The 16418-nt window shown below is 38.9% G+C and overlaps 2 protein-coding genes across 2 annotated transcripts in view; both read right to left on the bottom strand.

Annotated features, from left to right (window-relative positions):
• Positions 1 to 13486, bottom strand: part of LOC134754854 (division abnormally delayed protein) — a 166544-nt gene extending 153058 nt beyond the window's left edge. The window contains exon 1 of the mRNA XM_063691298.1: positions 13249 to 13486. Coding sequence (XP_063547368.1) covers positions 13249 to 13381 — 133 coding nt within the window. The 5' untranslated portion in view covers positions 13382 to 13486. The remainder of the gene's footprint in view (positions 1 to 13248) is intronic.
• Positions 1 to 16418, bottom strand: part of LOC134754837 (DNA replication licensing factor Mcm7) — a 425513-nt gene that overhangs the window by 337653 nt on the left and 71442 nt on the right. The gene's annotated exons all lie outside the window — the stretch shown is intronic.

Here is a 16418-nt window from a genome sequence, read left to right as displayed (position 1 = left end):
AATTTTGTTTGACCCGCAGTTCCTAAAAAAATTTCTCGGGGAGTGATAAAACATTCTTTTTTGTATGGAAAAAAAAATCCAAAACCTATCGTGTGTGGTATCATACGAAAGGGCTTTTTGAGGGGATTCTAAACATATATCACATCATTACATTTCGGCCAATTTTTTTTAAATTAAAACAAAAAGAATTTTCGAAACATACCAAGTTTGGGCATGGCTGATTTTTTTTGTACAATATACCCAAATTATACGTGATATCCCCAACCCCAAGAAAGCAATTTTGAAAATAATATCATTAACAAATTTTTTTTTTTTTCAATTTTACAAACTGACAACTGACACACACATTCAATACCTATTTTACGAGACTTATGAAACTGTACTGCAGATACGGTACATATTAATCATAAAATGATACGTAATATTCATATATCGAACGGAACATACCTCTTTAACCCTATAACTGCGCCTTTTCATCAGTTGGTATAGTTTGTTTAGTTTTTGACACAAAATATCAAGGTTGCATCCTTCAGATACGATATACATTATCGACTTTTCTTTGTACAATATACCACAAATGATACGTAATATCTTATTATCTAACCCCAAGAAAGCAATTTTGAAAATAATTACATTTAGTTTTTTTTTTAATTTTTCAATTTGCTGTCTTGGGGTTAGATATCAAGATATTACGTATTATTTATGGTATATTGTACAAAAAAATCAGTAAGGTACATATATCGCATCTGAAGGATACAATCTTGATATTTTGTGTCACAAACAAAACAAACTATACCAACCGATGAAAAGGCGCAGTTAAAGGGTTAAAGAGGTATGTTCCGTTCGATATATGAATATTACGTATCATTTTATGATTAATATGTACCGTATCTGCAGTACAGTTCCATAAGTCTCGTAAAATAGGTATTGAAGTAGAATTGTCTCAGTTTGTAAAAGAAAAAATGTTAATGATATTATTTTCAAAATAGCTTTCTTGGCGTTGGATATGAGGATATCACGTATCATTTGTGGTATATTGTACAAAAAAAAATCAGCCATATCGTATCTGCAGGGTTGGTATGTTTCGAAAATTCTCTTTGTTTTAATTTAAAAAAAATGGCCGAAATGTGAATATGAACGTGTGTGTGTGTGTGAATGTGATATATTTTTAGAATCGCCTCAAAAAGCCCTTTTGTATGATACCACACACGATACGTTTTGGAAAAAAAAATCCATACAATTAAAATGTTTTACCACTCCCCCCCGGGGGATTTTTTTTAGGAACTGCGGGTCAAAAAATTTGCTTTGGCCTCTAGTATGCGTGTGCCAAACGGCTAACCTGTACATCGATTTGCGGTTTTTTAATTCGAACGGGTTACACTATTAGCACCGTTCGTTTCCGACTACTAGTATTAAAACCGGCCAAATGCGAGTCGGACTCGCGCACCGAGGATTCCGTACATTACATAATTTTAACAATGTATTTTTTATGTGAAACGTGAGTGAAAGGTAAATTGCGGTTTACGATTTATGACGTATTAAAAAAAAACTACTTACCAGATCTCGTTCAAACCAATTTTCGGTGGAAGTTTGCATGGTAATGTACATCATATATTTTTTTCAGTTTTATCATTCTCTTATTTTAGAAGTTACAGGGGGGGGGGGACGGACGACGACACACATTTTACCACTTTGGAAGTGTCTCTAGCCCAAACTATTCAGTTTAGAAAAAATGATATTAGAAACCCCAATATCATTTTTGAAGACCTATCCATAGATACACGTATGGGTTTGATAAAAAAGAATTTCGAAGAAATGTGAAAATCCTAATACGGTTCACAGAATACATCTACTTACCAAGTTTCAACAGTATAGTTCTTATAGTTTCAGAGAAAAGTGGCTGTGACATACGGACGGACAGACAGACAGACATGACGAATCTATAAGGGTTCCGTTTTTTGCCATTTGGCTACGGAACCCTAAAAAAACGCGGTGTATTGTTTAAAGAGACCAAAATGTAAACGTAAATGAGGCATCAAAATTTTATAACACTTGGTTTCTCATAATAATATGTATAATTAACCACCGTTTACGAGTTATTTACAAAAAACTAAAAAAAGGACCTGAGAATTGATTATACATAATTAACAAGTTTGGGAACAAATCAAATTATTTTATAAAATATTTTTTTTTTTTTTTTTAAGTAGTCAACACTACTATACTATACTATACTATACTATAAATTAAAAACTGTAATAGATGTCATATATTAAAGAAAAAGTGACGAAGCCCTCCAGTGGTGAAGGCCGGATTCGAACCGGCGTCTTTAGCTATCGCGGCTAACGCCATGAACCCCTAGGCCACCCCGCCACGGCGGTGCCCGTCCGAATTTCTCGACTATATGCCATCTTAGTAAGACTACGCGTCTTTGACCAGCTCTAAGGGCAAGCAGTGCGCGCTTGCACCTCCTAAACGAACTCCTTACGGATTTACGTTGTAGCGAGAGAGACTGGTGCTGCCATCTATGAACAAGTTTGGGAACAAATCAAATTATTTTATTAAATATGTTGATTTGTGTTTTTTTTTGTTTTTAAGTAGTCACACTACTATATATAAATTAAAAACTGTAATAGATGTCATATATTAAAGAAAAAGTGAAGAAGCCCTCCAGTGGTGAAGGCCGGATTCAAACCGGCGTCTTTAGCTATCGCGGCTAACGCCATGAACCCCTAGGCCACCCCGCCACGGTGGTGCCCGTCCGAATTTCTCGACTATATGCCATCTTAGTAAGACTAGGCGTCTTTGACCAGCTCTAAGGGCAAGCAGTGCGCGCTTGCACCTCCTAAACGAACTCCTTACGGATTTACGTTGTAGCGAGAGACTGGTGCTGCCATCTATGAACAAATTTGGGAACAAATCAAATTATTTTATAAAATATTTTGATTTGTTTTTTTTTTCCTTTTTTTTTAAGTAGTCATATACATAATTAACTTTATCTCTTTGAATATTGATCCTAGCGAAAAATTGTACGAAATCTCTCTTGTAGGCAATTTTATGCAGATTATTGATTGCTATGCGCCGGCGCTGCCGTTTAAGAGTTATTTACGAAAAAACTAAAAAAAAAGGGACCTTTAAACCCTACGTAATTTGTACGTAGTAAACAGTGTAATTAAAGTATAATTAGGTATATGATATGAAGATAGTTATAGATCGAGTGAATAGGTCGATGTGATGTGGTGGATGAGTGACGTCACGTGACGCCCTGACGCCGGGTAACCCGACGCGACGCGGGAAGCCCAGCCCCGAGTGGCCCGAGTGCCGAGCACCGATTCGGGGTGGGCCCCGAGCCGGCCACCTCCACCTCACACCGGCATTAAATTCTCATACTTATTATAATATCTATATCCTCTTAAGTCCCGAAATCCTTTTAAAAGGACAAAATGAAATCGAATTTTGAACTGTAATGGAACAAAAGAAGGTTCCAAATTCAAAACTGCAAAAATAACTTAGGATAGTTAGGATCATGTTAGGATATATTAAAAACTTCATGAAAACAGAGATAGACTTTAAAATTTAATGTAAAATTGATAATATTTATATTTTAAGTATATATGTATTATACCGGATGTTTCCTCTAACAGGAGCATTAAATTATGCTGTAGGCTGTACTCCTCAAACTGACCAACATTTGTTCAGCAATTTTTAAAAATAACTAGTGTTTTGATTTTGTATTAAGTACCTAGTAGGTAACTATAAACACCTAAGTATATTGCTTCTCATTGCGTGTATTTACTTGTATCTACGCGTAGGTACATAATTAATTAAAATGGGCAAATTGACTAGTTCAAAACAGTGGAGAAGAACCGCGTGCGTTGCAATCGCGAGTGTAACACGGCGATAACCCCTCGGGAGTGGAGCGACCAGCAACTGTCTGGACTACGAGAATAATTAGCTCGGCGCCTTATCGCTTCGAGTCCCGACCGGTGCCAGGCTGCCAGCTGCCAACCTGCCGCTGCGAACGGCTTTCTTTATATTGAGTTGTTAATTAAGAGAAAAAAAAAATGCCAATACGTACTGCCATATCAATTCTTAACGTCAAGGATAAAAATAAAAATGCCCTGTTATTCTTTACCGACTCCTGCGACTCCCAAATTCCAAAAGGACACATCACACACGGGAGGTAATTAAATATGTATAAAGATAAAGATAATAGTACATTGTTGCCGAGGGATGGAAGAAAGGCATTTTCTGACGAGGTCTGGGTCAGAAAATGCCTGTTTCCCCTGAGGTACTACTGAAATATATAATACTTTTAGCGAATGTGGCACGTGGCATACGTTATACTGTTCACGTTCGTTCCGCAATCTTGCGCGAACCGCGCCCCCGGCAGCGGCAGCGGCACCGCGTGCAGCACGGCGGCTGGCACCCGGCGCCCGGCGCGCAGCGGACAAAAATGGAATTTGTATCGGTTATTTTACTCCTAGGAGGAAAATGAATAATACGATTTTCATTTCTGCCCGCTGCGTCCGAGCTTGGAGGAGGGTATCCCAATATGGGACCGACAACAAACTCGGCGGAACACATCTTATCAGAACATTACATCTTATAATTAACATGCATTACGAGTAAATAAGAAAAAATACAATTTAAATTACTATAGAATTCATGCGATTACATACAGTAGGTACTTTTCTTTATAGAAATTTGATTAAAAAATATATATGTACATCAAATGATACAAATACTCTTTCAAAAAACATCAAATTCTTAAAAAAGGAAAAGAAAAGAAAATTAATAAAAGAAATGAGAATATATACATATCATATAAATCTGACTGATTGTTATGAAATACATACCTTCACAAAATATTTTTTCTACTCGTCGAGTATAATCTTTGTATTACAACTTCATATGCAACACTACAACCTTACTCTTTTCAACGTTGTATAGTCTATGGCACTTCCGACTCAAGCATAAGAATTTTATCGATACGGTTTAGTTCATTATAAAAATTTTGAAAATAGAACTTCATACATTTCAATAAAATATTTCTTGTTTAAGGAGACTCGATTCAATACAAATTAGCCTACTTAAACACGCTGCTGCGTCGCACTGCTTTGTGATTGGTTGGCCAATAAAAACATTTTAGTTTTTGTTGTAGTAGAAACAACTGCTTCATAAGTCAGAAACGCGCAAGTGACACCCTTCATATAGCAACATCCATACCCTACGAAAACCGCTTAGCGTTGCTTGTTAGTCTCCATAGGCTACGGTGGCTAAAATCGAGAAAAAAACAGTCTTAAAATTGAATTTAGCGCGGAGAAGGTACCAGGGCCTCATGAGTTACAAGGAGGTGTCGTTGACCAACCCGCCGGGGGCGCCGAGCCCGGCGGCCGGGGCGAGTACGAGTATGAAGGTATCGCGGGCTGCTTTTCAATCAAGCTTTTCAATCTCGTACCTTACTTAAGCAACTCAGCAAGCTTCGTTGCTTAAACGCGGTACTCGACTGAGAAGCTCTCTATTATATCACGATTGTATAAAATACTATTATGTGCTTTCTTACCTGAACTGTGTCACCTATAACCAGGCATCGTAAACTGCGAGCGAAATCCATTTAAATGACGTATGACAACCAGTTAGACGTATGAAAACCTTAGTACATTAATGGATTTCGCCCGCAGTTTACGATGCCTGCCTATAACTCAAAGCGCCACTTGCACCATTTCACTAACCCGGGGTTAACCGGTTAAACCTGTAGTTACCATGGTTACCAGTACAGTTTGACACTGGGCTAACGGTTTAACCGGTTAACCCCGGGTTAGTGGAATGGTGCAAGTGGCCCTAATACACACATACATAATAGTTTTATTTTGCTCTTTATCACCTAAACGTTTGCCGTTTGCCATTAGAACCACCATGCTTGTTCATCGTACAGGTTGTTGTAACCATAACTCAAGCTGCAGGTTTTGTCGAGTTACGTTGACTAATTCGTTCCGAAACTACCAAATAATAATGCAAGTGGCTCCTTTATCAAAACCTGGCTCCTTCATGACACTTCTATAGCCTAATTTTATATCCACAGAATAGATTTTTTGAAGTGTTTGAATGAAACATTTAAGATCATCGACCTCTATTATTCCCTATACCATTATTAACTTCCACATTGCTATGTATGTCGCAACACGAAACAACGTAAATATTGAATTATTTTGGAATGTGCAGTTGGATGTTTTGAGACTCACGCGCGGCTCAGAATGAGTTTGATTGAGCGCAGTACCTGCGAGCGCCGGCGCAGGTACCGGTCGCGGACCCACAATGGCATTCCGGATTCCGGCCATCCGAAATGAATCAAAATTCATTGCAGCAGCTCTCGCGCCATGCTCGCGCCGCCGTCCGTCAGGATTATACCTACACGCATACATGACGCCCAAACGTATGCCAAATATACTTTAAATGTTCTCACGTGCTAAAAATTCATAACGCGATTAGTGGCACCATATACATAGGCGCTCGGCTCGAGTAATGTTAGCGAGTCAGACGTGTTTTGTGCGGACAACCGCCGAGCCTTCCTCCTGCGGATGCGGGGACTGGTTTCGTAGGTGGATCGCGACCTCCCGCGCCGGCAGGAACAATGAAAGTGAGAGAGGGCAGGAATGCGGCGGGGCGGGGGGCTGTTCCCGGTTCCCAGGCGAGGAATGCAAGCACGACCAACAAAGCCGCCATTCACCCCTCGCCGCCGCGCGCCGCCGCCTCGCCCGTTGCCGCGGCGTAGCGCTAGCGGTACCGTGTACCGTGGCCCGAAACCGACTTTCATCTAACTAGCTTTCAAGTGAGCCGGAAGTGGTAGGTCCCAAAAATTCATTATTGCAGTACATGGGTCTGCTGGTGCTCTATTATTATTTATTATGAATGTACCACTCTTAACTTAAAAAAAACAAGGTCAAACATTCGTAATAGCCAGTAGGTATACGTTCTTCGCTCCTACGTGATTCATAACTAATAAAATATCTGAGTACCACTTTAAGGATGACTCACGTTAGACCGGGCCGTGTCCGGGCCGGAGGTTCCGGCGCTTACTTTTCTACATGACAGGTGATCAAGTGATCTTTCTCCGGAAGCTCCGGCCCGGACACGGCCCGGTCTAACGTGAGTCATAACGTGAAAAATTTGACCTCGACTTCGATGACGAAATGTCCGAAACAGGTTTTTAGGGTTCCGTACCCAAAGGGTAAAAACGGGACCCTAATACTAAGACTCCGCTGTCCGTCTGTCTGTCTGGAACCAGGCTGTATCTCATGAACCGTGATAGCTAAACAGTTGAAATTTTCACAGATGATGTATTTCTGTTGCCGCTATAACATCATCATCATCATCATATACTTAAGAGTAAGTCTCTTTTCGGTGGAGCAATTTCCATGTTTCGCGGTCCTCTGCCTTCTCTTTGACAGCCTGATACGACACGACGTTGAGTACGTTCTCCTTGGTCTTCCCTCCTTCCTCTTTGCTTCAACTTTCCCTTCTATGATGTTTTTGATAAATTCGTCGTGTCGTATCAGGTGCCCAAGCATCTTTCCTCTTCTATTATCTATAGTTCTTAACAAAGTTCTCTTTTCTCCTACTATACGTAAAACCCTCTTCGTTGGTTTTTTTTCAGTCCAACTGATCTTTGCCATTCGACGCCAGCGCCACATCTCAAAAGCCTCCAGCCTCTTCCTATCACGTTGCCTCATTGTCCACGTTTCGCTTCCGTACAGTGCAATGCTCCAGATGTACACTTTTATGAGCCTTTTGCGTATATTGTCTGATATCCGGGCTTTAAATAGGCACTTCTTTGTGTTAAAAGTTTTTTTAGCCATCGCTATTCTAGTAGTAATATCTTGTGTACATCTGGAATCACTAGTAATTATGTTGCCTAAATATTTAAACGATTTTACCTGTTCTATTGGACTATTATTTAAGTTGATTGTAGTGTGAAGTAGGTTATTGGAGGTATGTTTTGAAGCTACAAGTATTTTAGTTTTCTTAATGTTGATTTTCAGTCCGAACTCGTCAAAAACTGTATTCATTTCAGAAAGTAATTCTTCTAGCCGCTATAACAACAAATACTAAAAAGTACGGAACCCTCGGTGCGCGAGTCCGACTCGCAATTGGCCAGTTTTTTTTAGATTATAAGCTAAAAGTAAGATACCGCATTTCTAGAATGTACACTAAGATGAAAATAAATTGATCGCACTTAAACTATCGCCCCCGCCCCCGCCCCATCAGCGCGTGCGCAACGAGCGACGAGGCGGGCGGCGCGGGCAGTGCACGACGTACAACCGCCGCGGACACTCGTGCCTGAGGATGGATTCCCAAAGAATCCGAAACATGTCGCCAAAAGCGACTAAAAATAATAGTGAGTAAAAACCGTACTGCTAAATATTTTGAAAATAAATTGGTCTTGGTACAAGAGCTCGCTTTAAAATTATTAATAACATTTTGGCAATAGATACTTATTAGCTTATGTTTGCTGATATTTGAAACAAATAAACATCCCCAGAATAGAAAACGGAATAGACGTCAGTACCTATACGGAAGTAGTGGGCCCTGCGCGGAAGGAAGCAGAGCGGAACACGGGCGAACGCGCACCGGCGCCGGCGCCGCGCCGAGCCGCCCGCGCCCTGCGCGAGCGACACGCACGACAGGATAAGCTTGTGTGTGGTTACACGCGCCTACGACCTCATACCTGTCCATGTCCACCCACCTCACAAAATGTGTCCTAGTCCTAGCCAATATACTGCCTCAACTGCCTGCTATGTATCAAGTAAAAGCCGACCCTAAACACCTCTGGGTAAAGTTTACACTGATTGTCTTATATAGGTAGAGTTAGACCAAGATAACTCTGCAACGATTTTGACAGCACAGACTGTCATAATTTCATAGAAGTTTGACGTTTAAAACAACACTTGCACAGTCTGGGCCAGGGGTCGGCAAACGGGCGGCTCGCGAGCCAAATGCGGCTCTTCAAGTCTTTCAAAATATTAACTCTTGGATTTCCCAGACTAAGAAAAACAACCTGCGGCTCTTTGAGGTTCCTAAAACTAGTGATTTCTACTGCGGTTGGCTCTTCTTATTAAAAGTATACCGACCCCTGGTCTGAGCTATCAAAATAGCTGCAGACTTATATTGGTCTAGCTCTACTCACTCTTTAGGGTTATGTACCTAAAGTACGTCACATCGAACGGTGTTCGGCGAACGCTACTTATGAAAGATGACATTCAGATGATGACGGCAGCAGAATGACTGTGGCGGCGTTACTGCTGCAGCGCAGCGATGACGCCCAGGGGTGATTGTTGACAGCGGTGCATCAGGTGCATGGTTACTGCATTAGTCCCACCAAGGGCACTAGCTAGTCCCACCAAGGGTGAGGAAGCGATAACACTGAGTGTAATCAGAAACAATAAAAACTGGATTGAATAATTTCTGTGAAAACGGTGCATTACTAGCTCTATCAACCCAAATTGCTATTTAATTTCCAAAAGTTAATAAGCTTGCAGAGCCTCCGTCAGATAGCGTTTTGATTTTGATTAGAAAGTTTGAGCAAACCTAGGAAACCCGCTGAAAAGGCAACATCGCAATGAAGTAGTTATATATCTAAAACTAGCCTAGGTCTCGGCTATCAGTCGGTAGGGAATTAGGGATCAGCCTGCATTCCGCGTGACGCGAGACTCCCGACCGCGGCGCTCGCGCAAGTCGCGCAGTCGCGCACGCCGCCATTGATCCGTATTACATAACGATCATTCATCTGCTAGCAATTTGCGGCAACGTACTTAGGGAATCGGTAAGTTCCAGTTGACATGATTCATCAAAGTTAATTTTGTCATTTATATACCTGTCCTATAGGTATTAAACCTTAATTGACCTTGCTTGTCTACCTATGTAAGTACCCACCGATTCCTTCAGCTTGGTGGAAGTTTGTATGGGAAATAAATAAAAAGCAGATTGGATTTTAAGGGAGAAGAGAAAGGAAGTAGAAGAAGTTGAGGAAGTTGGAGAAGTTGAAGAAGTGAAGAAGATTAATATACTTACTTACACCTACTACATATCAAAGAAAACAATAATATCTTAAAAAAGGAATTAGGTACAAGACCTTTCGTTACAAATAAAGGGGGCGGGGAGGGGGGGAGGGGGGATGGGGGAGGGGGGAGGGGGGAGGGGGGTGGGAGGGGGGGGGAGGGGTTAAACGGAGAGTAGAATAAAAAGCAGATTAGTTTAAAAATTAAGGTACCCAAATTACTAATTCCACGCAGACGAATTAAGTCGCGGGCAATATATATATATATATTTTATATATAAATACTAGCTTTTGCATATACATATATATATATATGTATAACTACGAATGGAATTTATAGAAATAGATTAAATCTAAAGCTTAATAAAAATACGATCGGTTAAATATTTTTTGAGTTTTTTGAAAAAGTCATCCCTTCTTAACAATAAGTGCTGCGAAGAATGCCCTTTTATTTGTTTTGTCCAACATAGGTAGGGTACCTATCTCTAATTAAATAGTAACGGAAACGGGCGATCAACTACGGAACTCTACGCAATCATGCTCATGCATAAGCATATGCATGCTCTTTATTTCTATTAGTGATGAGAAATTGCCGAGAATATTTCCGATTGAGAGAATATTCTCGGTAATGTTACGAAAATTTATCTAAAAGCGCGTGTTTTTTGTATAGAAACTAGATTTTTTCTAATGATGAAATATTTTATTTGGTTCCTTGAAACCAGGATCATTTCACTTGAATTACATGAATTCTTCGTAAATTTCCATAAATTACCGTAAAATTCTCATAAATTGCAGGGAAATTTCTTTGTTAATTTATGTTTTATTTTGGAAATATGGTGTATAAATAACATTTCTGTGCGTCGTTTCTCGCAAAAAAAAATGCGTATAAATACATTTTAGTAATTGGCATATATTTAAGTGCTAGTTTTGTTAAATCAAATTATAACTGTATGTGAACGCATTAATTAGCCCCCTCGATGAGACTGGTTTCTTCGAAAGTTCATTGTTGTGGTCAAATAATCCCTAGTTATAAATACCTACTAACTTTTTTTGGTACAATAGTGGTAGCGTCAAAAGGGCATAACTGCCGTAAGTTTCTTTAGAACATATAAGAAAGCAAAACAAATAAAGTTTAGCTAGAAAACTAATGAAAAACTCTAGGAAACTGTTGATTCAGGTTCATAATCTCTCAAGACTTTCGGTTCAATTATCTCCCAAAGTATTTATTTAAGCAAAAAATGATCTTAAATACCTTGAAATCATTTTTATAGCCCTATTGAATGATGGAGCACAAATTTATGTACGTCAATTTTTCTATAAAATTTTAATTTTCAAAATAATCCTTTCCCTAAGTTAGAAACCCTTTTAGGTATGTATTATATTTTCCATTTGTAATATTACTAAGTACCTCTTTTGACAGCTCTACTCACTAAGAAAAGTGCAATATAATCATCAAAAAAAGTTAATTTCCCTATTTTTCACTTCAGGAGAATATTGCGGAAATATTCTCAGTAAATTACGTTACCGAAAGTTTCCCATAAAGGAAACTTTCCGCTCGCTCATCACTATTTCCTATCATCACTAGCACTACATAGTATAAAACAAAGTCGCTTTCCGCTGTCTGTATGTCTGTCCGACTGTCCCTATGTATGCTTAGATCTTTAAAACTACGCAACGGATTTTGATGCGGTTTTCACCTATCAATAGAGTAATTCTGAAACTGAGGAAGGTTTTAGTGTATAATTTGTAAAGGTTTTGTGTAACCCGTGCGAAGCCGGGGCGGGTCGCTAGTCTGTAAAAAAATAGGATGGTAGGTAGTCCATCACCCTGGACGAAATGATGCATTTTTTGCACTAATAAATGTAAGTAATTGTAACTCTCTACTCTACGTGCTCTACATAAAGAGGAAAAATCTAACGCGATCGAATAGTACCTAGGTATATAAAAATATTGGCCCCTACTATGCAAATACATTAGTTAGGTAACCTGCTTACTTATACATGAGGAAACAGCATCTCTAATCTAACTCTAGACACTTCGGCAGTGTGCCGGCGCCGGTGCCGGTCAGCCAGACACCAGGTTCGAACTTTTAACTCGAAGAAAGGCCATGCGAGTTTCCTAAATTAAATAACATCGGTCAAATCAAATATCAGTCAGACCAAGGTAGGTAATTCTGCAGACTTTGGAATGGGAGTGTCAGAGTACGAGGGGTACTGCCATGAACGTCTTATTCTTATAAAAATGTGAATTATAATACCAAAGCGAGTTAGTTTAGAAGATCTCTATAGGTATTTACATCACAAGTTTTTTTACTCGATAGGTACAAGTTTATTTTTACAGGTACTTATAGGTACCTACTTCACAGCACAGGATTGTTTAAAGCTCTACCTACTCAGCAGATTTGGTAATTAGTACCTTCCTACAGTAGGTACCTACTTACAAAATCTTACATGACAATAGACATTTATTGTCATGTGGAAGTAAGTAAACCCCTGGGAAGTGGGTACATGTATGAATAGGTTATTGATATACTAGCTAAAGGTACGTATTAGCATAGAGTAACTTATACTAGAGCGGTACTGTCATAGTAAATTTTGTAACCCCAGTAAATTCACTGCCATCTGTCGACACACTTTAAAACTAAAAATGAAGATGTATTTAAATATAGATAAATGTTTTTTTTTTATTTGCATTAATTATTTTTATGATTTTGACCCATGTTCTTTCACTGATATGCGTTAAAATTGTTAAATAACAAACGAAACCGTCAACGCCATCTATACGACTGTAGGCCAAAACTAGTAGCGCCCTCTGAACGAGAATCAAATTTTCTTGATTTTCGAGGCACGTTTTTTCCTTAGACTGTATCCATCTATTACGGAGTTATATCTATCTTTGGTATTAGGTAGATACATTACATACGGCATCAGCAAGTCATCACTGAACATCTTTTAGTGAAGTAAAATACCTATTAGATACCTACCTAAAGTGGGTGTCGTGTTTAGGTATAAGAAATAGTAGAAATACGTATTCTACCTATATATAGTATATAGGCAACTACGTAGGTATAAATGTATTCTTATAAAAAAAACCTTAAATTTTGCAGGACGTAATGCTACTTCATTACGGTATACTTAATAGTTAGCCCCTCGACTGGGGTTAAATGAGGTGTTTATATTATGTACAATCCGCACCTGGTCCATCACTATCGTCAGCTGATACATTATGCCTCAGGAAGAACTCCTCCGAGACGGCGCAGGGAGCGGCCGCCGCGGCGACGGCCCGGGCCCCCGCCAGCGCCACCAAAACCAGCACTAAACACCTCATGTTCACACTCGCACAATAGTCCGATCGAGAACGATATGATTTAATTGGTGCGAGTACTCGTTCGCGGAGCGGTCGATAACGCGCAGATTGCGTGCGCCCGCATTGGAGCGCCGTCCCGGACTGAGACTGACATTACATTAGGCTGGAGCGGCATGGCGGCGGGCCGGCGGGGCGACGACACGGGTGCTCGACTCTACTGCTCGTGCTCGCGTGTGGCGGCCTGGCGGCGACCCACTAGCGGGCAGGCCGCACAGCACAGCACCAGCACACCTCTCCTCGAGTTCAGCGCTAACACGCACGTATCCGAGTGCTGGGCACAGCACAGCCTTCCGAACAACACGATTTTTCCATCTAACACATCGAAACAACTTGTGTTTCACGTCTGTCAAAGAACTACAAATACCTACAGTTAATTCTTAATTTATTTTTATTGATTTTATTTTAATGTAAGCTTGACCAGGAATGGCAGGAATATTATGATCATTGTCAAGAGGGCGCTATTATTCTCATTTATATGGCAGTAGTTCAGTATAGTCTGAACAATGTGGATTGGCAACTCGTTTTTTTGACAAATTCGCCGTAATCAAAATCAGTATCCAAATATTCGGTGTTCACATTTTTAAAGTACTTAAAACTTCTTTAGATGCGACTAGAGGGTAACTCAGATTTTTTTCTGACGGATGTAACGCTCAGTAGTGACACACGCACAATAGGACACACGTCAAAGTGCCAACATAATGATAAACGTCATCGTCAAAGAAGTTTTAATTCAATCGCGCGTAAAGATTACACGCACAAACTTTTTTTATTGTCGGTTCCTCTTTTTATCGTATAAAAATCAATCATTTTCTTACCGTCTTTTGTCCTTTAAAACAAGCGGGGAAAAACGCATTTTATCCACTAGTGGGGAAAGTAATTTGACCTTGGATGGAGCGTGTTTAAGTAGATTTTGACAGATAACAAAACGTAAAACGCTCATAATAATGGTTAGTTCGATATTAATTATCATTAAATAAATGGTTTGAGAATTTAATAAAAATAACAAATTTAGCTCTATTTAATGATTTTAAGTCATATAAACCTTAAATTCCATAAGAAACATTTGTTTTTTTAAATGATGTTGAATGTAATTCTGAACACACAAGTTGAGTCGATGCAATTTCAAAACGCATCGTCAGAAATGACAACATTGTCAACAAAAATTTACTCACCGACTCCGACACGTAAAAATACACAACTTCCAGAGTTTTCTGTTATAATATCGTATTATCCTAAAAAAAGAGTGACGGGTGCAAATGTATTTTACTTATCGTGTGTTGAAACACTCGCTACGCCCAGGATTCTATTTCAGAACCACTCGCTTCGCTCGTGGTTTAACTATAGAATCCTTTCGCTTGCTCGTGTTTCAATTCCACACTCGCGGGTAAAATACAACTTTGCACCCTTGTATGACAAATAACTATTTCAAACTCACTCATTATTGTTACTGTAAACTGTAAATATTTCCTCGCTTGTATAACACAACACTACAATAGCCAAGTCGTAATAACCAGACTATAATGACATTTTGATTTGTTTACCTGTCAGCTCTGATGTTAATTTGGAAATGTTTCGCAAATTCGCAGCGAAATAGTTTAATTTCCCGCACGGTTCTTCTTCCCAGCAGTTTACTATTTATATTATTGACGACCGGTCTGGCCTAGTGGGTAGTGACCCTACCTGTGAAGCCGATGGTCCTGGGTTCGAATCCCGGTAAGGGCATTTATTTGAGCGATGAGCACAGATATTTGTTCGTGAGTCATGGGTGTTTTCTATGTATTTAAGTATTTACATATATATATATATATATCGTTGTCTGAGTACCCATAATAACAAGCCTCCTTGGGCTTACCGTGGGACTTAATCAATCTGTGTATGAATGACCTATAATATTTATTTATTTATACGTGGCACCCTACCACACAACCGAGACCTAGGTCAGATTTTTTATTTGTAAGTTTTTTAGTTAAGGTTATTATGTTTTAGCTCACTTTATTGTTTTAATAGAAAATAAAGATAATTTTCTTTATTTATTATTTACAATGTTTCGCTCTTGATTATGTATAGTTTGGGTCATTTTTTGCCATTTAATATTCAACACTTAAGTATTATCAAAGAGGATATAATAAGATTAATAAGATAGAGCGGTACTGTCATAGTAAATTTTGTAAACACTGTAAATTCACTGCCATCTATCGACATACTTTAAAACGAAAAATGAAGATTTATAAAAATACGTTAAAATGTATTTAAATATAGATAAATGACTTTTTTATTTGCATTAATTATTTTATATGATTTTGACACATGTTCTTTCACTGATATGCGTTAAAATTATAAATAACAAACGAAACCGTCAACGCCCTCTATACGAGAGTAGGCCAAAACTCTGATCGAGAATCAAATTTTAGTGATTTTCTAGGCACGTTTTTTCCTTAGACTGTATCCATCTATTACGGAGTTATATCTATCTTTGGTATTATTCAAGTAAACGATGGAGACTATATAAAGGAGCCAAATCTCTATGTATGAAAAGTGTCCATCAAAAAACAGTAATTAGGCGGCACCACCATACACCGAAATACTACCAAAAACAACCTACGTAATTTGGTCGGGTTATTTGTTGCCTTATATGGTTCATGTTATACTCATGTCCCAGAGCCTAACTAGCGCCACCGGAGAGATTAGGAACTATTATTTAAAGCTGAAAGCGGTCACTTTTGCAACAATTCTGCCATAAGAGATTGGCATCCTTTCTATACCATACCATCCATAAAGTAAACCGCCACAAGACACTAACAGTGACAAGTTGCCAACCCATCATTAAAAAAAATATTCCCAGCTCAGATTCCCAGTGTAAAAAAATAGTTCTAATGAAATTCCGCAACGTGGCGCATAATCATATATCACTGGTCAGGCTTTATTTTCAATGTCTTTTTTCCTAATTTTGTTAATTAATTGTTGATTGTGTAATTATGGATCACGTATCTGAAATTTT

This window comes from Cydia strobilella, chromosome Z (assembly GCF_947568885.1).
Source record: "Cydia strobilella chromosome Z, ilCydStro3.1, whole genome shotgun sequence".
In the NCBI taxonomy this organism is placed as follows: Eukaryota; Metazoa; Arthropoda; class Insecta; order Lepidoptera; family Tortricidae; genus Cydia; species Cydia strobilella.
Note: the sequence above shows the minus strand (reverse complement) of the source record. Positions and strands in the feature narration are given on the sequence as shown.